This window comes from Ovis canadensis, chromosome 6 (assembly GCF_042477335.2).
Source record: "Ovis canadensis isolate MfBH-ARS-UI-01 breed Bighorn chromosome 6, ARS-UI_OviCan_v2, whole genome shotgun sequence".
NCBI lineage: Eukaryota > Metazoa > Chordata > Mammalia > Artiodactyla > Bovidae > Ovis > Ovis canadensis.
The window spans coordinates 127611641-127634081 of record NC_091250.1 but is presented as its reverse complement, the minus strand read 5'-3'; the positions used below and the strand labels follow the sequence as shown (position 1 = coordinate 127634081).

At 46.4% G+C, this 22441-nt stretch overlaps 1 protein-coding gene across 1 annotated transcript in view; it reads right to left on the bottom strand.

The window, feature by feature from the left end:
• Nucleotides 1-22441, bottom strand: part of CD38 (CD38 molecule) — a 51381-nt gene that overhangs the window by 7004 nt on the left and 21936 nt on the right. The window contains exons 2-6 of the mRNA XM_069594742.1: nucleotides 17567-17696; nucleotides 14909-15041; nucleotides 5451-5536; nucleotides 1801-1874; nucleotides 289-375 (exon numbers count right to left, since the gene is read on the bottom strand). Coding sequence (XP_069450843.1) covers nucleotides 289-375; nucleotides 1801-1874; nucleotides 5451-5536; nucleotides 14909-15041; nucleotides 17567-17696 — 510 coding nt within the window. The remainder of the gene's footprint in view (nucleotides 1-288; nucleotides 376-1800; nucleotides 1875-5450; nucleotides 5537-14908; nucleotides 15042-17566; nucleotides 17697-22441) is intronic.

Sequence of the window (22441 nt, the reverse complement as noted above, 5' to 3'; positions counted from 1 at the left end):
GATTCTTTACCAGCTGAGCCACCAGGGAAGCCCAAGAATACTGGAGTGGGTAGCCTATTCCTTCTCCGGTGGAACTTCCCAACCCGGGAATTGAGCCTGGGCCTCCTGCTGAGCAGATTCTTTACCAGCTGAGCTATGCTGGGATGGGTACAGGTAGAGGAAGGCCCCATTCATTTCCTGAACCAGTCTTTTCTCAGCGCATTCATCCCTGTGACTCTGGATTCTTTCACGAGCTGATTCCTGAAATAAGCCTGAGAATATATAGGAGTACAGAGTAATAACACATACCGGGGAGGTTTTCCAGGGTCATGTACCAGCCAAGCCTGTAGCGTAACCATTGGCTTCAAGTTAGGGGCTTCCACTCGTCCAAATATGCTAAGAGAGAAGAGACACAGAACACTGTTAACCCCAGACTGAATTGTTGGAGCACCCACAGCCCCTGTGAAAAGTCATCGGGCTGGGTGTCACTGGTTAGAACCTACCGTTTGGAAGTGACCCATGATTTGCATCAGAATCAGCCACCTTTACTTATTCAGGATGGCCCCAAATAAGTAAGATTCTCAAAATAAGGGTCTTCATCTGTACATTGATGCTGATTCTTTACACACTTGCTATTCCAAGAAGATATAATTCTCTTACACTCGCTTAGACCGAGGTAAGGAGCTCACTAGAATCGCAGAATCTCTGCCCACCACCACCTGCTGAATCAGAGCCAGCAGCCCAACAATTCTCAGGCGATCCCCACGCACAGTGAGTTTGAGACGCGTGTCGTTGAAAGACCCCTCTGTCCTGTTCTGACCCCAGCCCTAGGCTCTCCCCATTAGGCTCCACTACTCCTGTCACAAGCGCCTGGGCCCCTAATATCAGATTACAACATTTTGGAAGGTTCACACTTGCACCCGAAAGCTCGAAAGTTTGGGGTCAGAAGAAGACAAGAGGACAAAGGCTCCCCCTGGACTCAAACAGTAACAGAGGGCAAGGAGGGGCTGCTCTGGTGGTCCAGTGGTTAAGAATCTACTTGCCGTGCAGGAGACGTGGGTTCAAACCTTGGTTGGGGAACTAAGGTCCCACATGCCATGCGGGCAACTGCAACTAAGACAGGATGTAGCCAAATAAATATTAAAAAAAAAAAAAAGAGAGGAAAGAAGGAAAATTCATCTGGGACATCTGGAGTGCCGGGTGGTGGTGCTTTAGTCACTCGGTTATGTCCAGCTCTTGTGATCCCACGGACTGTAGCCTACCAGGCTCTTCCGCCCACGGAGAGGAAAACAGTGGGGCAGGTTGCCATTTCCTCCTCCAGGGGATCTTCGTGACCCAGGAATTGAACCCATGTCTCCTGTGTCTCCTGCACTGGCAGGCAGATTCTTCACCACTGAGCCACCTGGGAAGCTGTACAGGAGAGAGAGCTGCTGCTGCTAAGTCACGTCAGTTGTGTCCGACTCTGTGCGACCCCATAGACGGCAGCCCACCAGGCTCCCCAGTCCCTGGGATTCTCCAGGCAAGAACACTGGAGTGGGTTGCCATTTCCTTCTCCGACAGGAGAGAGAGCAGGTCTCAAAAAGCTAAGAGGAAGAGCTGGACCCCGTGCAAGGACCTTTAGAGAATTTTAAACATCGGAGAAACTGGACAAAAGTGTTGACTTAGAAAGACAAAAATCTTACCATAGAATACAACATTCTACTTTTGCAGCCCACATATTCAGTCCTGAAGTTCAACATGAAAAGTACATTCTTCTAAAGGTGAAAGAGCCAGCAGGAGACTGTGTTAGCCCTGACCCACTGGAGGCAAAGGGACAAGTACCTCATTTCATTAAAGGCGTTCTCGAGCGACCCGTCGAGCACCACCTGGACTGTACCACAGGCACTTTCTGCAAACTTAAAAACAGAAACACCATTCCTCAGCGTGCAGACTTAATGCCAGTCCCCAGCAGGTCCATCCCCAACAGCTCTTAACATCAGCTGGTGAAAGAGCAGCTGCCCGTAGGGTTCTACCTCAGACGTTTACCCCAAATTCAGTTCAGTTCAGTTCAGTTCAGTTCAGTCGCTCAGTCGTGTCCGACTCTTTGTGACCCCATGGACTGCAGCACGCCAGGCCTCCCTGTCCATCACCAACTCCCGGAGTTCACTTAGACTCACGTCCATCGAGTCAGTGATGCCATCCAGCCATCTCATCCTCTGTCGTCCCCTTCTCCTCCTGCCCCCAATCCCTCCCAGCATCAGAGTCTTTTCCAATGAGTCAACTCTTCGCATGAGGTGGCCAAAGTACTGGAGTTGCAGCTTCCAAAGAAATCCCAGAGTTGATCTCCTTCAGAATGGACTGGTTGGATCTCCTTGCAGTCCAAGGGACTCTCAAGAGTCTTCTCCAACACTACAGTTCAAAAGCATCAATTCTTCGGTGCTCAGCCTTCTTCACAGTCCAACTCTCACATCCATACATGACTACTGGAAAAACCATAGCCTTGACTAGACAGACTTTAGTTGGCAAAGTAATGACTCTGCTTTTGAATATGCTGTCTAGGTTGGTCATAACTTTTCTTCCAAGGAGTAAGCATCTTTTAATTTCATGGCTGCAGTTACCATCTGCAGTGATTTTGGAGCCCCCCAAAATAAAGTCTGACACTGTTTCCACTGTTTCCCCATCTATTTCCCATGAAGTGATGGGACTGGATGACATGATCTTCGTTTTCTAAATGTTGAGCTTTAAGCCAACTTTTTCACTCTCCTCTTTCACTTTCATCAAGAGGCTTTTTAGTTCCTCTTCACTTTCTTCCATAAGGGTGGTGTCATCTGCATATCTGAGGTTATTGATATTTCTCCCGGCAATCTTGATTCCAGTTGTGTTTCTTCCAGTCCAGCGTTTCTCATGATGTACTCTGCATAGAAGTTAAATATGCAGGGTGAAAATATAGAGCCTTGACGGACTCCTTTTCCTATTTGGAACCAGTCTGTTGTTCCATGTCCAGTTCTAACTGTTGCTTCCTGACCTGCATACAGATTTCTCAAGAGGCAGGTCAGGTGGTCTGGCATTCCCATCTCTCTCAGAATTTTCCACAGTTTCTTGTGATCCACACAGCCAAAGGCTTTGGCATAGTCAATAAAGTAGAAATCGATGTTTTCCTGGAACTCTCTTGCTTTTTCCATGATCCAGTGGATGTTGGCAATTTGATCTCTGGTTCCTCTGCCTTTTCTAAAACCAGCTTGAACATCTTACTAGAGGGCATATGCTTCCCTCCAGAGTTCTGGAAGCCATTGTTCCAATCTGTGTCTGAACAATGAAGTTCAGCTTCTTTGCTGCTAAGTTGGCGGTTCAGAAGGCAGAAGTCCAGATGAGTAAGAACAGCATCATTGCCAGAGAAGGACGGTAACATTGCTTTCCTAACACCACGCACTGTAGACACCATACCTCTTATTCAGTGGGAGCAGACCCTTGAGCAGTAAGAAAGGAAGAAAGACAACAGAAAATGCCAAGGAGAAAGAAATTGTGACAGACGGTGGCCTTGAAGGCTGCATGGGCATACTGAGGAGTGGAGAACAATGAACAAGTGGGTATTCTTGAACATGGGGTTGTAGTTCTTCAGGCAACAAAGATTGAGCTGGAATCTTCGCTAGATGCTGGGGAAAATAAGATGAACGAAAGTATGTGATCTACGGAGGGGGAAATGGATACATGTATATGTATGGCTGAGTCCCTTCACTGTTCACCTGAAACTGTCATAACATTGTTTGTTAATCGGCTATATGTTAATACAAAATAAAAGCACTATGCAATCTACTATTTCTTCCAGGAGGCCCACCCAGACCCCCTGGGACTATCTCTGCATCCCCTTCTCACATTATCCAGCTCTAGGGAATTGTGATGATGAGTTTAACGTGGGTTTAGCCCCTGGGACTGAGAGTTGTGAGCCTGGCCATCGCACCCACCTCCACAGCGCTGGAGCCTTGCAGCCAGGGTGGGCGCCCAAGGAAAGTCCATGGACAGAGAACAGGGAAGGAGAGCAAGATGCCCAAACACCCTATGATGGAGAGCAGTGAGGAACCAGCAAAGGCACAACAGAGGAGGACCAAAACCAAGTGCTAGAGGGTGAATAGGATTTCACCTGGTAGGGGTTGAGGCAGGTGCACACAGAAAGGCCAGGACAGGGCTGCTGTAGTGGTCCAGTGGTTAATAATCTGCCTGCCAGTGCAGGGTACACAGGTTCGATTACTGGTCTGGGAAGATCCCACATGCTGCAGAGCAATGAAACCCATGCACCACAACTTCTGAAGCTCCTGCGGCCAGAGCCTGTGCTCCCCAACAAGAGAAGCCACACCAGTGAGAAGTCCTCACACTGCAACTAGAGAAAGCCTGGGTGCAGCAGTGACGACCCAGCACAGCCAAAAAAAAATAAATCAATAAAAGTATTTTAAAAATAAGCACAAAAGAAGCTTAGAGTGAGGCCAGAAATATATAGACAGAGGGGAAGATGGTATTTCCCAGCGTGAATTCTGGATCGGGAGTCAGACATCTTGGGACACACACCCACGTTTGCCACTTGCTGTGTCTCTTTAGTGGAATGCTTATTTACCTGCACCTCCATTTTGTCATCTGTAAAATGGGTATGATACTCAAGGTGCCCGCTTCACAGAGTTCTTGCGAGGATGCATGATTTTAATCCACATAAAACCCTGAGGACTACACCTAGCACACAGTAAATGGTCTGCAAATGTAGATTATTAAGACTGTTCCAGGAATCTAAGATGGGCCAATACCTGGATCAGAGGATTCAACCAAGCCAGAGGTGCCTGGCAGCCAAAGCTCCAGAAAAAGGCAGAAGCAGGACTCTTCACCTAGAGTCCAAGACCTTCCATGAATGGCCACAAATTACATGTGAAAGTCTTTGGGCACGTGCTTACGAACATTTTTCTCAGGAAAGAACCCTAAACTTTTGTTTCTAAAAGGAGCTGGGATGCTCCCTTCTCCAAGTGAATTAAAATCAACCACTGATTGATGACCTCCTAAGCTCTTTGGTCTCCAAATTCTAGAATTTCATGTGTGGTACTTACCCTTTTGTTTGTTTTTCTTCATAAAGTGAATTATTTTATTTTAATATTTTTTACTGGAGGATAACTGCTTTACAATGTTGGGTAGATTTCACACAGTACAACAACATGCCAGTACCAGTGAAGTTGCTCAGTCGTGTCAGACTCTGCGATCCCATGGACTGTAGCCTAGCAGGCTCCTCCATCCATGGAATTTTCTAGGCAAGAGTACAGGAATGGGTTGCCATTTCCTTCTCCAGGGGATCTTCCCGACCCAGGGATTGAACCCAGGTCTCCCACATTGCAGGCAGACACTTTACTGTCTGAACTACCAGGGAAGCCCAAACAACATGAAACAGACATAAATATACATATATCCCCTCCCTCTAGAAACTCCTTCCCATTCTGCCCCCATCCCACCCTGGTTCTTACCCTTTCGGACAGCACTTCCCAGAATACAGTAAGATAGTTTGTTCTGCAGTCTTTCTTCCAGTCTGGACAAGACCACGTGTTCAAATCTAAAAGACATGGTTTGCAGAAAAGTACTTAAAGTGGGAGAGAAAAGGTGTAATTCATCTCTGTTCTTTGTGGGCTGTCGGATCACAGTGCAGCCACTTTCCGTGGCATCACTGCCAAGACAGAGGACGGAGAACGGACGCCTCTCGACCCAATTTAACCAAGTGCCCCCTGAATCCCTTCCAAGTTCTCAGCTTACCCTCCACGCCCCAGACAGGAACACAGTGACCAGCTTTGAGTCATCATTCTGGGAAACTGCAGCAAAAGCTCATCTGACAGAGACAAGCCCCCAGTAGAATTTCCAGTTCCAGGAAGAATTTGAGATCATTTCCTCCCTCACTGCTTTCATCCCCACACCCTTAGGCTCAGATACCCTCAGAGTCTTCCTACACATGCCCCATCCAGACAGGCTCAGCTGTCAGCGAGGAACCACAGACATAAGGTAGGGACACAGTTTCTGTGCTACTTCTACGAAGGACACCTGCCTTAACACACTGACATTTTTTGTATTGTTTTTTATTGAGGTATAACAGAGGATGAGCTGGTCAGCATGACCGACTCAATGGACATGAATTTGAGCAAACTCTGGGAGACAGTGCACAGCAGGGAAGCCTGGCACGCTGCAGTGTAATGTGCTGCAAAGAGTTGGACACGACTTAGCAACCGAACAGCTGCAATGACAAATAATTGACAAAATCGTAAACTACCTAAAGGGTATAATATAATGATTTGATGTGCATATATACTGGGGAAAGATTCTCCCCCATCAGGCTAATTAGTGCATCCATCACCTCACATTCTTTTTTTTTTGATGAGAACTTTGAAGTCCTTATGGCGAAAGCTGAGTGCAGAAGAATTGATGCTTTTGAACTGTGGTGTTGGAGAAGACTCTTGAGAGTCCTTTGGACTGCAAGGAGATCCAACCAGTCCATCCTAAAGGAGATCAGTCCTGGGTATTCACTGGAAGGACTGATGCTGAAGCTGAAGCTCCAATACTTTGGCCACTTGATGTGAAGAACTGACTCATTTGAAAAGACCCTGATGCTGGGAAAGATTGAGGGCAGGAGAAGAAGGGGACGACAGAGGATGAGATGGTTGGATGGCATCACCGACTCAATGGACATGGGTTTGGGTAGACTCCGGGAGTTGGTGATGGACAGGGAGGCCTGGCGTGCTGCAGTTCATGGGGTCACAAAGAGTCGGACGCGACTGAGCGACTGAACTGAACTGATGGCTTCTGTGGTGGCTCAGCAAGTAAAGAATCTGCCTGCAATGCAGGAAACCCTGGTTCGATTCCTGGATTGAGAAGATCTCCTGGAGAAGAGAACAGCTACCCACTCCAGTATTCTGGCCTGGAGAATTCCACAGACTGTATAGTCCATGGGGTCACAAAGAGTTGGACATGACTGAGCAACTTTCACTTTCTTTGAAGTCCTACTGTCCAGCAAATTTCTATTATATAATACAGAGTTAACAATTATGGGCACCATGTTACACACTAAATTCTCAGATCTTATCTGTCTAATAAATGAAAAATTTTACCCTTCTTTCCCTATTTTCTCCACTTTCCAACCCCTGGAAACCACTTATAGAGTTTCTGTTTCTATGGGTTCCTTTTTTTTTTTTTTTTTAAGATTCCACTTATAAGTGGTACCATGCTGTATCTGTCTTTTTCTGTCTGGTTTATTTCACTTAGCATGATACCCTCCAGCTTCATCATATTGTCACAAATGACGGGACTTTCTTTTTTCAAAGGCTGAATAATATCCCATTTTGGGTGTGTATATCACATTTTCTTTATCCAATGCATTTGACTACAAGCATTTATTGAGTATTATGTCCTGGAGACAGAGAGATGAATTAGATAAAAGTTCTGCCTTCAGAGGCCCCGGTGATCTGCTATAATCAAATAAATCAGAGAAAAGTCAATTTGGGTTGGGGGTGGTATGCAGCATCAGGAGGGAAGGTGATGTTGAACTTGGTTTTGAAGGATGAATAGGAGTCTTCAGACAGATGAGCTAGAGAAAGGGGCTCCATGAGGAGATAGCAGTGCACAGGCATGGGGTTTAGAATGATCTTGGCAGAGCAGAAGGGATGGGGAGGGGCTGGACTGATGATCAGGTGTATGAAAGACAGAATTCAGACTTTATCTTAGAGGCAAAGAGAGCTGTTCGGGTTTTAGGTACGAGACGGAAGCAATCCCATTGGGATGGCCAGATGGAGGCTGACCTAAAGGGGTCAGGGGTGAGCAGTCTGTCCAGCAAGAAAAGAGAGGATGTTAGTGAGCTGGATTCAGGCAGTGGTAATGGACACAGGAAGGAAAGGATGAATGCCAGGTAAATGACTAGATGGGGACTGATTGGGCATGGCAGCGGAGGGCAGAATGAGAGTGAAGGCACAATCTGGCATGGTGTCACCTTGGCTTTGCACCAGCAAGCAGGTCCTGGGGGGTGTGGAGAGACCCCAGAACCCTTTCTCGTGCCCCAGAAGTCAGACACATAGCAGCCTCTTGTCTCCTCTGCAGGTATGTGCACAGCTGACCCTACAAAAGCACCCATCTTTCTGCTTCCCTCTCATTATAGGTTAACTCATGTATCCCCCAAAAGATGTGTTGAAGGCTGTTTGCAGATGCAATCAAGTCACAAAGAGACTGCTACTTCAGTTAAAATAATTAATTTTTTAAAATGAGGCTGCTAGGTTGGGTGGGTCCTAGTCCCATAAGGCTGAGGTCCTTATGAGAAGGGAGGTTTGGTTACAGAGGCAAACACAGGGAGAAGATGCTGTGGAGACGCACAGGAAGAAGACAGCCAAGTGGGGATGGAGACGGGGGTGGAGTGGGTATCCATGAGCAAGGTTTTCCAGCAAACACCAGAAGCTGGAAGAGTCAGAGTCTCTCCCCCTGGAACCTTCAGACAGAGCACAGCCCAGCCGACACCTTGATCAAGGACTTCTAGTCTCCAGAAGTGTGAGAAAATAAATTTATATTGTTTGATGTCACATTCATTAGATCATAGAGAAAGCAAGGGAGTTCCAGAAAAACACCTACTTCTGCTTCCTTGACTACGCTAAAGCCTTTGACTGTGTGGACACGCCGAACTGTGGAAAATTCTCAAAGAGATGGGAATACCAGACCACCTTACCTGTCTCTTAGGAAACCTGTATGCAGGTCAAGAAGCAGCAGTTAGAACCAGACATGGAACAATGGACTGGTTCCAAACTGGGGAAGGAGTATGACAGGACTGTATATTTTCACCCTGCTTATTTAATTTATATGCAGAGTACATCATAATAAACGCTGTATGAATCAAGCTGGAATTGAGATTGTGTGTGTGTGTGTGTGTGTGTGTGTGTGTGTGCACGCTCAGTTGCTCAGTTGTGTCAGACTCTTTGTGACTCCGTGGAATGCAGCCTGCCAGGCCCCTCTGTTCATGGGATTTTCTCAGCAATAATACTGGAGTGGGTTGCTATGCCCTCCTCCAGGGGATCTTCCCTACCCAGGGATCAAATTTGCATCTCCTGAATTAGCAGGCAGGTTCTTTATCACTGAGCCACCTGCCAGGAGAAATATCAACAACCTTAGACATGCAGATGATACCACTCTTAATGGCAGAAAGTGAAGAGGAAATAAAGAGCCTCTAGATGAGGGTGAAAGAGGAGAGTGAAAAAGCTGGCATGAATCTCAACTTTCAAAAAACTAAGATCATGGCATCTGGTCCCATCACTTCATGGCAAATAGAAGGGGGAAAAGTGGAAACTGTGACAGACTTTATTTTCTTGGGCTCCTAAATCACTGCAGAGAGCAAATGCAAGGATAAAATTAATAGACTCTAGCTCCTTGGAAGGAAAACTATGACAAACCTAGACAGCATATTAAAAAGCAGAGACATTACTTTGCTGACAAAGGTCTATTTAGTCAAAGCTATGGTTTTTTTCCAGTGTCATGTATGCATGTGAGAGTTGGACTATAAAGAAAGATGAGCGCTGAAGAATTGATGCTTTTGAATTCTGGTGCTGGAGAAGACTCTTGAGAACCCCTTGGACTGAAGGGAAATCAAACCAGTCCATCCTAAAGGAAATCATTCCTGAATATTCATTGGAAGGACTGGTGCTGAAGCTGAAATAATTTGGCCATCTAACATGAAGAACTGATTCATTAGAAAAGACCCAGATGCTAGAAAGATTGGAGGCAGGAGGAGAAGGGAGCAGCAGAGGATGAGACGGTTGGAACGCATCACCGGACATGCTCAATGAACATGACTTTAAGCAAACTCTGGGAGATAGTAGAGGACAGAGGAGCCTGGTGTGCTTCAGTCCCTGGGGTCACAAAGATTTGGACATGACCTAGTGACTGAACAACAGCAAAAATGCGGTTCTTCATTATGGCAGCCTCAGGAAACTAACATAACTACAGATGTGGGCTTGACCGCCAATGACAGAAAATAAAGCTCTAGATCAGAAACCTTCCAGGGATGAGGAAGTAATCCTGAGGGTTTCCATAATAATTAAATGCATTAAAAACAAAATACAAATTAGAACAAAACCTTTTCCATGTACAGATGTAAATAAATACTGTGGAGTTGAAAGATAAATTTGAATCATCTCCAATAGAGGCAAAAATGTTGATGATAATGAAGTGAGCATACATTTTTGTAAGGTGCTATAACGGTGCCCCTGTTCATAGGGTTTCACGAACATAAAGCTTTTTTATCTTCACAACCACATCCAGAGAGAAGTTTCTGAGTTTGTCACCTACCTCTTGCCCACAAGGATATCTCCCCCTTGCCACCTGCTCATTAGATTAAAAGAAAAGGAGAGAAATTTTACAATAAAGAGAAATCAAGTACATAAAAAGCAGAATAAAAAGTTTTTTAAAAAACGTAATTAGAAGGTTACAATGGAAACTGCTGCTGCTAAGTTGCTTCAGTTGTGTCCGACTCTGTGCAACCCCATAGACGGCAGCCCACCAGGCTCCCCCATCCCTGGGATTCTCCAGGCAAGAATGTTGCCATTTCCTTCTCCAATGTGTGAAAGTGAAGTCGCTCAGTTGTGTCCGACTCTTCAAGACCCCATGGACTGCAGCCCACCATTTTCATAATAAAGCAAAGCAACAAGGCAAAATTAATGTAACAAAAAATAAGGGAAAAGCATTTAAGCCAGACTGTAGAACAATTAAAACATAAATTTAGGAATGGAAAGACAGCAAACAAAATAAGAGGAAGAGGTTAAAATCAGTAAAACCTGAGGCCAAAGAAGAAGGAAGCTGACAAAATAAAATGACCTATATGGGATTTAATTGAAAAGAAAGCAATAATAAAGAACTCTAAATGGTAAACAGATGAGAAGTAGATGTTTATATATCTTTAACTTTAAGAAAGAATTGAAGTGGTAAATTGAAAAAAAAAAACTAAAAAGTTTTAAGGAAACACATTCAAAAGCTAAAAGGATTAAATGAATGACCATCAAAAGCTAAAGCAGGTGCACTCTTTACCACTAGTGCTGCTGGGAAGCCCAACTTACAATAAAGGAAATTTTAAAAGGAAAGCAAGAAATATGGCGAAAACTGGAAGTTAGTCAAAAAGAAAAAAAAAATGGAGACCTATATTTATATGTCATATTTCTGGGTGGAAAGTCTAGATTAAAAATGAATTGAAAATTACAAAATAAACACACTAGATGAAAATATAGAAGACTTCAATCTTGCCTGAGGAAAACCTAAGCAAAACAGGCAACCCAGTAGCCAAATGGGACAGGGTTGACAGACTTCCCTGCCTTTCTATAGACAAAACAAAGAATATAAACAGTATTAAAAGAAAAACAGAAGCTGAGAAAAATAGATAGGTGACAGAAAACAGGCAGGATGTCATGTGGTTAAGAATACAGATCCTTCAGCCAGGAATCCTGGGTCTGCTCCAGCTCTCCCATTCACTAGCTGACAACCCACTCTGCAGCCCTGGGCCTCAGACTTCTCATCTGTACAATGGGATCATCTCAGGAGTCCTGAAGGATTAAATGAGCAAATATTCATACAGCACATAGAGCAATGACTGGGACTATTATAAGTCCCAATAAATAGTAGCAATCACTGTTGACTTATATCGAACTTCTTTGAGAAAGCAATAAACATCCAATAAAAGGATTAATCCATATGAGCTGTCAGTTAACAACAGGAATAGAAATGTCCACCATTAAATACACAAATGTGCTGAGCCTCAAAATCGAAGCTAGGCAAACAACAAGGTCCTACAGTGTAGCACGGGGGACCACACGCGATCTCCCGGGATCAATCATAATGGAAATGAATATTGGAAAAGAATGCACATGTGAGTTTAAGTGAGTCACTTTGCTGTACAGCAGAAACCAGCAGAACACTGTAAATCAACTATACGTCAGTTTCAAAAATTGAAGGAGCTTCCCTGGTGACTCAGTTCAGTTCAGTTCAGTTGCTCAGTTGTGTCCGTCTCTTTCCAACCCCATGAACTGCAGCACACCAGGCCTTCCTGTCCATCACCAACTCCTGTAGCTTACTCAAACTCATGCCCATTGAGTCAGTGATGCCATCCAACCATCTCATCCTCTATCTTCTGCCGGGAGCCAGCACGAGGAATCCCGCCCATGGCAAAGGTCATGAGGAAGAGACCCGACAGGCAAAGGCAAGTCGGATCTCCAGGGAACCTCCCTGGACCTACTCGAGCATCTACCCCCAAACCAGAATCTGTTTGCCTTACTATATTATGCCTTTCACCAACTCCTCTGACATTAACAGGGGGCTGTCCCCCCACCACCTTTTTCTGGAAAAAGTTAATTTAGAGCTTTTAGATAATAAGTCTCCTGGGCATAATAAGAGTGTTTCGATCCAAAAACCTCTCTGATGGCTTTCTAGCCTGCCTGATAGGTTTATCCAGACTCTTAATAGCTACGCATGTGATTGTTTACAGCCTTCCGACCGCAAGAGGCACAGGAAGCTTAAAGATCCTAAGAATGTAGGGCCTTCTGAGGAGTCAAAATCATTAGAACAGAACTGATTAAGGGTTTCACTGTTGAGCCAATACTTGCTGCCAAGTTTTCATATCTTTTATTTGTTGATATAGTTGGTATGTAGAAAAAACAGGTAGTAGCCCTGGCATTAGCAACATTAGATCTTTGAGCTGAGTACTTTCTTTGTTATAACCCACTGCACCTTTGTTCTACAGGAATGTAACTTTATTTAGTACTTTGAGGGTGATGCAGATTAAAGAAAAAACACTTCAAGGGAAAATGAGTTTTCTGGTTGATAGACATTTATCTAGGAAAAGAGCCATAAAAATGTTAACAGGCCTCTTGGCCAGAAGATAATGTAAATCACCTGAGACCTTTTGTATACGGGAAGGAGTGCAAAAAGAAAGCCTGGTCTCAGTAAGGGTCAGGACTGCTGCCCCTGCATAACTCTGCATATTCCATTATTTCTCTATGTACTACTTAGGGTATATAAGCTGCCTTTGAAAATAAAGTTGTGGGTCTTGCACTGATGCTTGGCTCTCCCATGTCATTCTTTTCTTATTCTCCCTTTTCAGGATAAATTCCCATCTGGAGCATAGAGGCTCACCGTGTCTACTTCTTTGCCTGGGCTTCTAAGACCCGCGCGAGAGGGAGCCCAAGGTGGGGCACCCTCCGCTATTCAAGCGGGCGCCTGCAGCCTATGTAGATGGTGCAAGTCCCTTGTCTCGGGGCTTTATTGGCTTTCCATGTAAACCAAGGAATACAGTCTCTTTTCTCCTCTATTTTTTCACTACATTATTCTTCTCTAATCTCTCTTTAAATCTCTAATTAATCTCTCTTTAACTGCCGACTCTGTCCCCACTTCGGATACCCTGGATCCAACCGGGGCTGGACCCTGGTAGTCTTCCCCTTCTTTCGCCTTCAATCATTCCCAGATTAGGGTCTTTTCAAATGAGTCAGTTCTCCACATCAGGTGGCCAAAGTATTGCAGTTTCAGCTTCAGCATCAGTCCTTCCAATGAATATTCGGGACTGTTTTCCTTTAGGATGGACTGGATGGATCTCCTTGCAGTCCAAGGGATTCTCAAAGTCTTCTCCAAACACCACAATTCAAAAGCATCAATTCTTTGGCGTTCAGCTTTTTTTATAGTCCAACTCTCACATCCATACACAACTACTGGAAAAACCATAGCTTTGACTAGAAAGACCTTTGTTGGCAAAATAATGTCTCTGCTTTTTAATATGCTGTCTAGGTTGGTCATAACTTTTCTTCCAAGGAGTAAGTGTCTTTTAATTTCATGGCTGCAGTCACCATCTGCAGTGATTTTGGAGCCACCCCCCTCACCACCACAAAAATAAAGTCTGTCACTGTTTCCACTCTTTCCCCATCTATTTGCCCAGAAGTGATGGGACTAGGTGCCATGATCCTAGTTTTCTGAATGTTGAGCTTTAAGCCGACTTTTTCCCTGGTGGCTCCGTGGTGAAGATTCCACCTGCCAATGCAGGAGACACGGGTTGATGCCCAATCCAAGAAAATCCTACATGCCAAGGAGCAACTAAGTCCGTGGACCCCAACCACAGAAACCCACGCACCCTGGAGCCCGTGACCGCAACAGCAGAAGGCATGGCAGTGAGAGGCCCACACACGGCAACTAGAGTGTAGCCCCATGTGCCACAACAAGAGAAAGAGCTCTCACAGCAACAAAGACCCAGCATGCCCAAAATAAATAAGTAAATAAAATAATTTTTTTGAAAAAGAGGGCATCCTTTTTGTATTTGGAAACAGTGGACATCTAGGTTGAAGAAGCCATCACAGTGAGTTTTTTTTTTTTCTTGGTAAGTAAAAAGCAATAAAATAATATTAAGAAAAAAATATATAAAGTAAAAGAATAAAACTACATAAAGCAAAAATACCCACATTATAAATAAAAAGAGGAGGAGAAAAAGAAGTCAATGCACAGTCAGACTTTCTCGGCAGAAATACCTTCCTGCAGGGAGGTGTTCTCCGTCTTTCTGGGAAGATAAAGGGACCTCTCACCTCTGGCAGAGCCGCGCACATCCCGAGACAGAGAAGCCCGGCACGTGGCCCCTGGGGGCTGTTCTGCAAATCAAGGGCTTCTGCCTGGCTCCCTTGGAGGCTCCTCCTGCCCGAGAATTCTTTGGTCCTGAATGGCGCCATTAGAGAAAGCAGACCACCATTTCAAAGCAGGCTACACCTTCCCTCAGGAAGGAGAGAATCAGGAAGCTTGGACAGTCCCAAATCCTGAAGGCATTTTTTCTCTAGAAAACATGAGCTGGCCTACAGAACACTGTCTTCCATCAGCCCAAGGAGCACTCAGAGCCCCAGGCTCCTGCACCCTGCGCTTCCTCAGGGCCGCCCCACATGACCCCAGATCTCACCAGGAGAGCCTGGCTCTCCACACCAGTGGAGGTCGTCAGCAAGGGAACCCAGCAGTGTGTCCTCCAGGGTCACCAGGCCCCGCGGTTTCGCGTATTCACGAGCCAGCTCCTTTGTTTTGCTCCATAAGACTATCTAGGAAAGAATAAAGACAATCTATTATTGAATCAACTTACTAGGCTGAATAAAAACATCAAATCTGCATCTTTTTTAATGAAAGAAAACATGGGAGACATCATGTAAATCACCTGTATAAGAGTAAGGAGGGTGGGCATCATCAATTTCTGTGTGTGAGTGAGAGGGTGCGTATGTATGCGTGTGTGCATGATCATGTGTGTGTGTGTTCTCTAGGTCACAATGTAAAGTGAAGTGATTTTTCTGGACTGCAGGAACTGCAGGAAAAAAGCCTGAAAGCCACTAATCGGTATCTTATAATAGGACTTCCCTGCTGGTCCAATGGTTAAGAAATTCCCTGCCAACGCTGGGGACACAGGTCTGATCCCCGATGTGGGAAGATCCCACATGTCAAGGGACAACTAAGCCTGTGAACCATGACTGCTAAAGCCTGCGCCCCCCAGACTCCCTTCTCTGCAACAAGAAAAGTCACTGCACTAGAGAAAAGCCTGAGCTCAGCAACAAAGACCCGAAATTAAATAAATAAAAATTAAAAATAAAAAGTGCAGCCAAAGTTAAATAAATAAAAAAATTTTTTTAATCTTAGAATTCTTAAAGCTCCAAACACATCTGGGGAAGGCATTAAGAAGTTCCAAATTCCTGAAGTTCTTGGCAAAACAATTTTTGCTACATGCCATTTTCTGGGAGAACTGCTCGTTGCTTCTTAAAGAGCTCTATAATTCCCACTTTCCCCCTCAAATCTCCCCTTACAAATGGAGGAAAAGAACAAACACAGTGAGCTCTGTCAGGGACCCTTGTAAAGGTCCCTTGTAAAGTCAGATTTCAGAACCATCTTCTGTTCCATGGATCTGTTTATTCTCAGTAGGAGGCAGTGGAGTGTGTAGCCAGGCCCTGGAGTCTCGCTGCCTTTATAAAACCCAGCATCAGTGCTCACTAGCTCTCCGACCTCAGGCGACTAAGGAATCTCTAAGCCTCGAGTTCCCCATCTGTAAAATGGTGTGTGTGTGCTTAGTTGTTTCAGTCGCATCTGTCTTTTTGTGACCCCGTGGACTGTAGCCCACCAGGCTCCTCTGTCCATGGGATTCTCCAGGCAAGAATACTGGAGTGGGCAGCCAGCCTTGGGGGCTTCCCTGGTGGCTCAGATGGTAACAAGTGCACCTGTGATGCAGGAGACTCAGGTTCGATCCCTGGGTCAGGAAGATCCCCTGGAGAAGGAAATGGCAACCCACTCCTGTATTCTTGCCTGAAGAATCCCATGGACAGAGGAGCCTGATGGGCTACAGTCCATGGGGTCACAAAGAGTTGGACATGAGACTGAGCATTGCCGTGCCTTCCTCCAGGGAGTCTTCCCAACCCAGGGATCAGACCTTGGTCTCCTAAGTCCCCTGCTCTGAGACCCTGGTCTCTTACCTCTCCTGCATTGGCAGGCGGATTCTTGCCTCTTAGCCACCATCGATAATAATGGTAAGGAATCCCGGAGATGCTGAGGCGAAATGAGACAATACAAGGCAAGCGCTTGTCAGCGGTCCCATCACTTATTCAGCCAGCGTCTCCCGGGTGGTAATCTATGAGCAGCTCCTCTGTGAAGGGCCTCGTGCTTGTTGTACCAACCAGAGCACCATGGTAACCGCAGCTCTAACAGTTGGGGGAGACGCTGTAATTTGTGGCTTTAAGGCTTCGGGGCTACATGAAGATGCTTTGGGGCACACTGAATTTTCACCTTAAACGCCGATTTTAGAAAAGACACACTCCATGGGTGCGGGGATTTGCGATGGAGGGGACACATGTATACCAATGGCTGATTCATATTGATGTATGGCACAGACCATCACAATACTGTAAAGTAATTGTCCTAAAATTAAGATAAATCAAGCTTTTATAAAAGAAAAGATGCACTCTGTTAGAGACCTTTCCCAGTATAATTAGTGTATTAAAATGCAGGCCTGTCTGGGTCTAAATCTTGAACTCTGTGCATTTCAGCTGGGTACTTTCAAGAGCATCAAATTCAGTCATCACTGGCCCCCTAACTCAGGAAGCCTCGGTGTTCTTTCTGGTGAAATGGAAAGACTGATGCCTAACCTGCCTATTTCACAGGTTCACAGTGAAAACGTAACAGGATAAGATTCAGAGAGCCCTTTGTAAGCAAAAAGGACACTCAGAAAATTCAAAAAGGCGTTGCTGTTACCATCATCACTATCACCAGAGGTTAGGGAGAGTTTTGAATTTTATCAGGTGGATCACTTTGGTTTGGATTGGGTTGGGATTTATGCTAGGTTTGTTTTGTCTGATTTTTGGCCAACTTTCCTTTCCTCTTTCTACATCCCCAATCCTCTCTCTCATCTCCTGTCCCCCGGGGTGTCCTGAATCCCTGTGACATCCTGGTCTCCCAAAGGCCCACAAGCTCCCTCCCCACCAGTCAAGCCTACATCCTAATATCCAGTTTTCCTCTTCCTTCACCCCGATTATGACCTCTTCCCTTTGGCTTTTATGGTCAGTTTTTAAATCCATAACTTGGCCCCAGTTACCTTGTTGCAAGGCACAGTGGGATCTGCCAGGTCGATCAGTCGTCTGTAGTCTTCCTTTGTCGCTTTGCAGGGATCCTTGGAAATGAATGCACTCATGAATGCCTGCTTGATCTCTTGGCAGTTTCTGCTTCTGTGAGATAAGACAGGAAGCAAAGTAAAAGATGAATAATGAGATTTCAAATATATGTTTAGAGCACAAGGCCTCCCAGGTGGCTCTAGCGGTAATGAATCTGCCTGTGAAGGCAAGAGATGCAGGAGACGTGGGTTCCATCCCTGGGTAGGGAAGGTCCCCTGCAGGAGGGCATGGCACCCATTCTGATATTCTTGCCTGGAGAATCCCATGCACAGAGAAGCCTGATGGGCTGCAGTCCACGGGACCACAAAGGGTTGGACACGACTGAGCGCACACACACGCCAAAGAAGTCTCACTGAGAAGGTCACTCTGTGCCAAGCGGTTCATCCACACCATTGCGTCTCATGTGCACAGCATCCGTATGGGATGAGCATCAGCCTCCCCGCCCTACAAGGTCCCTGCCCTCGTGAGGTTCCTCTCTGGTCAGAAAGACAGATCAGACACAAACAAGCAAATAAGCTAACAAAGTAAGTACAGGTGATGATAGGAGCATAGGGAATCAGTGGGGAATTTTGGTGCAATGGCCACCTTAGGAAGGCTGGTCAGGAGATGGCTCCCTAAGACTAGATGTTGGGAGGGGTGCGGTCCAGGCAGAGGGCCCTGCAGCTGCAAAGGCCCTGAGGCAGAAAAGAACCTGCTGATTTTCAGGAAGTGAGTGAAGAACAAGGGGAGCAGAGGGGAGAAGTCAAGTCAGAAAAGTAACTGAGAGGAGATCACGTGGGCCTTTTAGACCAAGGAAACGGTTCCGAATCTTACCTAATTACAAGGGGAAGATGGTGGATAGGTGGAAGTAGGGAGGCGGCCTCTGCTGACTTTTTTTTTTTTTTTGAAAAATCATTCTGAAAAAAATCTGTGCTGGCCTCAAAGATGGAGAGAAGTCTTTGAAATAGAAACTCGAACCCCACGGCCCCCTCCAAACAGCCCCTGGTGGAGAGCAGGCAGGCTGGCAAGGCAGCAGAAATGGAGGGGAGACGGGGGTTTGCTGGAGGAGATGAGCTGGACCTTCCCTTGTGAGTTTGCGTGGCACGTGAACCTGAGCCCTACGGTGGGGGCAGGGAGTGGGTTTCCATTGGCAGAGCTCAGCTATCGTCATCAGGACAAACTCTGGCCTTTGGACTTGGCATCCCAAGTATAATATCAGATCAGACAGCTGGACCCAGGGGAGGGAGGGCGAGCCTCCAGTTTTTCATTCCCTCTGAGCCTGCTTTGTCCCTGTGGGGCACTAGCCAAGCTGTCATTCCAAGGGTCTTCTGCCTTCTGGCCTCAGGCTGGCCAAGTCGAGTGGCTCCTTCCTCCTGATGAACCCAGGAATCGGGGAATATCAGCGAGGCCCAGCCGCTGTGGCCTTCCCTGGTGGCTCAGTGGTAAAGAAACCACCTGCCGATGCAGGAGACGTAACAGACACAGGTCTGATCCCTGGGTTGGGAAGATCCCCTGGCAAAGCAAATGGCAACCCACTCCAATATTCTTGCCTCATGGGAAATGTCATGGACAGAGGAGCCTGGCGGGCAACAGTCCCTGGGGTTGCAAGAGTGGAATATGACTGAAGAGACTTAGCACATGAAAGCTTAACCCCATCCCCTTTGCCTCCTGGCAGCATCCAGGGAAACCAGCCTCCTTGAAACTTGGCCAAAATCTCATAAAACAAGTCCAAATCCTTTCAGTCCCTTCTAACATTCTTAGATGGAGAAGAAAATGGCAACCCACTCCAGTACTCTTGCCTGGAAAATTCCATGGACAGAGGAGCCTGGTAGGCTATAGTCCAAAGGGTCGCAAAGAGTCGGACAGGACTGAGCCACTTCACTTTCTTTCTTTCTATAGTTCCTTTTGGAGAAGGAAATGGCAACCCACTCCAGTGTTCTTGCCTTAGTCATCGGACAGGACTAAGCTACTAGCACACAACATCCTTAGATGGAGGCCTCTCCATTCCCCCGTGTGTCCCTAGGGTGAGCGTCCAGTTGTTCTGCAAAGAGCAATAAACCCACCTTGTTCAACCACAGGTGTTCTTGTGTAGGGGTAGGTGGGCAGGAGTTGACGATAACCAGCAATCTGAACTGGTTTTTTTGTTGTTCAGTCACTAATTTGTGTCCAACTCTTTGCAACCCCATGGACTGTAGCCCACCAGGCTCCTCTGTCTATGGGATTCTCCAGGCAAGAATACTGGAGTGGGTAGCCATTCCCTTCATCAGATCTTCCCAACCCAGGGATCGAACCCACATCTCCTGCATTGCAGGCAGATTCTTTACCATCTGAGCCACCAGGGAAGACTGAAAAATCAGCATGCTTCATCAGTGTTCATGCCCGACAAGCTCCAGGAGCAGCTTCTGAAAAAAGTGATTTGTCATAAGCAACTTTCTGGGTTGAGCTGGGCTCCCAGGCTGATAGCAGTTTGCTGTTTGCTTCCTTAATTGCTGACCTAGAGTCTCGATGCATGCAGGCTGGGCACCAGTGTCAGGATTCAAGGTCACTGAGATGTCCTCCTCCTTCCCATCACTCAGCTCCTTCCCACAGATCCCGACCAGCTTCCCTCCCGCCATGAGTATTCCCTCCTGTTCACCGCTTGCCCCTTCTTCCTACCTCTGGCCCACTCACGCAGGCGTCTGCAGTGCCCAGAGGCAGGGAAGTGCTAGAAGAGCACCGCTGCTCTTCGTGGAGCCATCCAATTTAACCATTACCCCAGCTCTCCTTGTGTATGGGGGGCAGGGGAGGCAGGGGGGATTACCCTCTTCCCTGCTTTGGAGCTACCTAGTCTCAGAGCTTAGCAACCTGCCCAAAGCCAAACAACAGTCAGCAGGCAGGACAGGTGTCTTACCGCCAAACTTCTCTCTTTCTGCTAGACAATGCTGCCCCCTTCAGGAAAATTAAAATTATGTCCCTACTTATCCCCAGTCAATCCTAAAGGAACTCAATCTCAAATAGTCATTGGAACGACTGAAGCTGAAGCTCGAATACTTTGGCCACCTGATAAGGAGAGACGATTCATTGGAAAAGACCCTGATGCTGGGAAAGACTGAGGGCAGGAGGAGAAGGGGACAACAGAGGATGAGATGGTTGAACGGCATCACTGACTCAACGGACATGAGCTTGAGCAAGCTCCGGGAGTTGGTGATGGACAGGGAAGCCTGGCATGCTGCAGTCCATGGGGTTGCAAAGAGTCGGACACGACGGAGTGACTGAACAACAATAACAACTTATCCCCAGAACAAAGCTGAGTCCTAACAGGAATTAGGATCCGGTGGCTCAGATGGTGAAGAACCTGCCTGCAATGCAGGAGTCAGTGGATTCTCAAATTTGAGGCTCCTGGAAGCCTGCGCTGAAGGCGAAGACCACCAGCTACTGGGAGGAGAAAGACTGACGGCATTCACTGAGGTGGTGAGGATTTTCTCAGCAGAGTCTCAAAATCAGAAGGCTCTTCAGGCTTAGGAAAGCTCAGAAATAATTTATTCATTCACCTGGCAAATATTTATTGAGCATCTGCTATGTTCCAGGCACATTTGTGAACAAATAAGATACACCAGTGGAAAAAATAGACAAGACCCTCTGCCCTGGGTGGATTCCATTCTATCAGGGCAAGACTGATGGACAGTAAAGATAGTGAGTATCCCAGCAGTTTATAAATTCTATGGGGGCGGAGGGAGGGAAAATAGAACAGAAGAGAGTCAGAAGTCATGGGGAGGAAGTGTCTGTGTTGGGTGTTAAACAGGGAGGACAGTACATAACATTTGAGCAAAAGATCAAAGGAAGCAAGGAAGTTAGTCGCACAGACACCCACCGCACTCTGGGCAGAAGGGACAGCGTTCACAACAGCCCTGGTGCCTGGTTGTTCCCGAAACAGCAGAGAAGCCAGTGTGGCTGGAGCAGCGAGCAAGGTGGACAGTGGACGGAAGTGAGGTCAGAAAGGCGATCCCACTGGGCCGAGCTCAGAGAGCTTCTACTCATGAACTGGGGAGGCATACTGCATGCTGAGCAGGGGAGGAGGCGCGTGACATTACTTAGCCTTCACAGCATTTCTCTGACTGCTTTGTTAAATATAGTCTGAAAATCGGAAGAGGCAGAGAGAGGTGAGCAACTTTCTGGGTTGAGCTGCTCTCCCAGACCAGTAATCCTGACAAGTGCCAATGGTGATTTGCACCAGGATGGCAGCAGATGTGATAAATTCTTGATTTATTACAGATTTCCTAACAGATAGGATAAGTAGTGTTAGAGAAATAGTTCAGTTCAGTTCAGTCGCTCAGTCGTGTCCGACTCTTTGCGACCCCATGAATCGCAGCACACCAGGCCTCCCTATCCATCATCAACTCCCGGAGTTCACTCAAACTCAGGTCAATAGAGTCAGTGATGCCATCTAGCCATCTCATCCTCGGTCGTCCCCTTCTCCTCCTGCCCCCAGTCCCTCCCAGCATCAGAGTCTTTTCCAGTGAGTCAACTCTTCCCATGAAGTGGCCAAAGTATTGGAATTTCAGCTTTAGCATCATTCCTTCCAAAGTAATCCCAGGGCTGATCTCCTTCAGAATGAACTGGCTGGATCTCCTTGCAGTCCAAGGGAGTCTCAAGAGTCTTCTCCAACACCACACTTCAAAAGCATCAATTCTTTGGTGCTCAGCTTTTTTCACAGTCCAACTCTCACATCCATACATGACCACAGGAAAAACCATAGCCTTGCCTAGACGGACCTTTGTTGGCAAAGTAATGTCTCTGCTTTTGAATATGCTATCTAGGTTGGTCATAACTTTCCTTCCAAG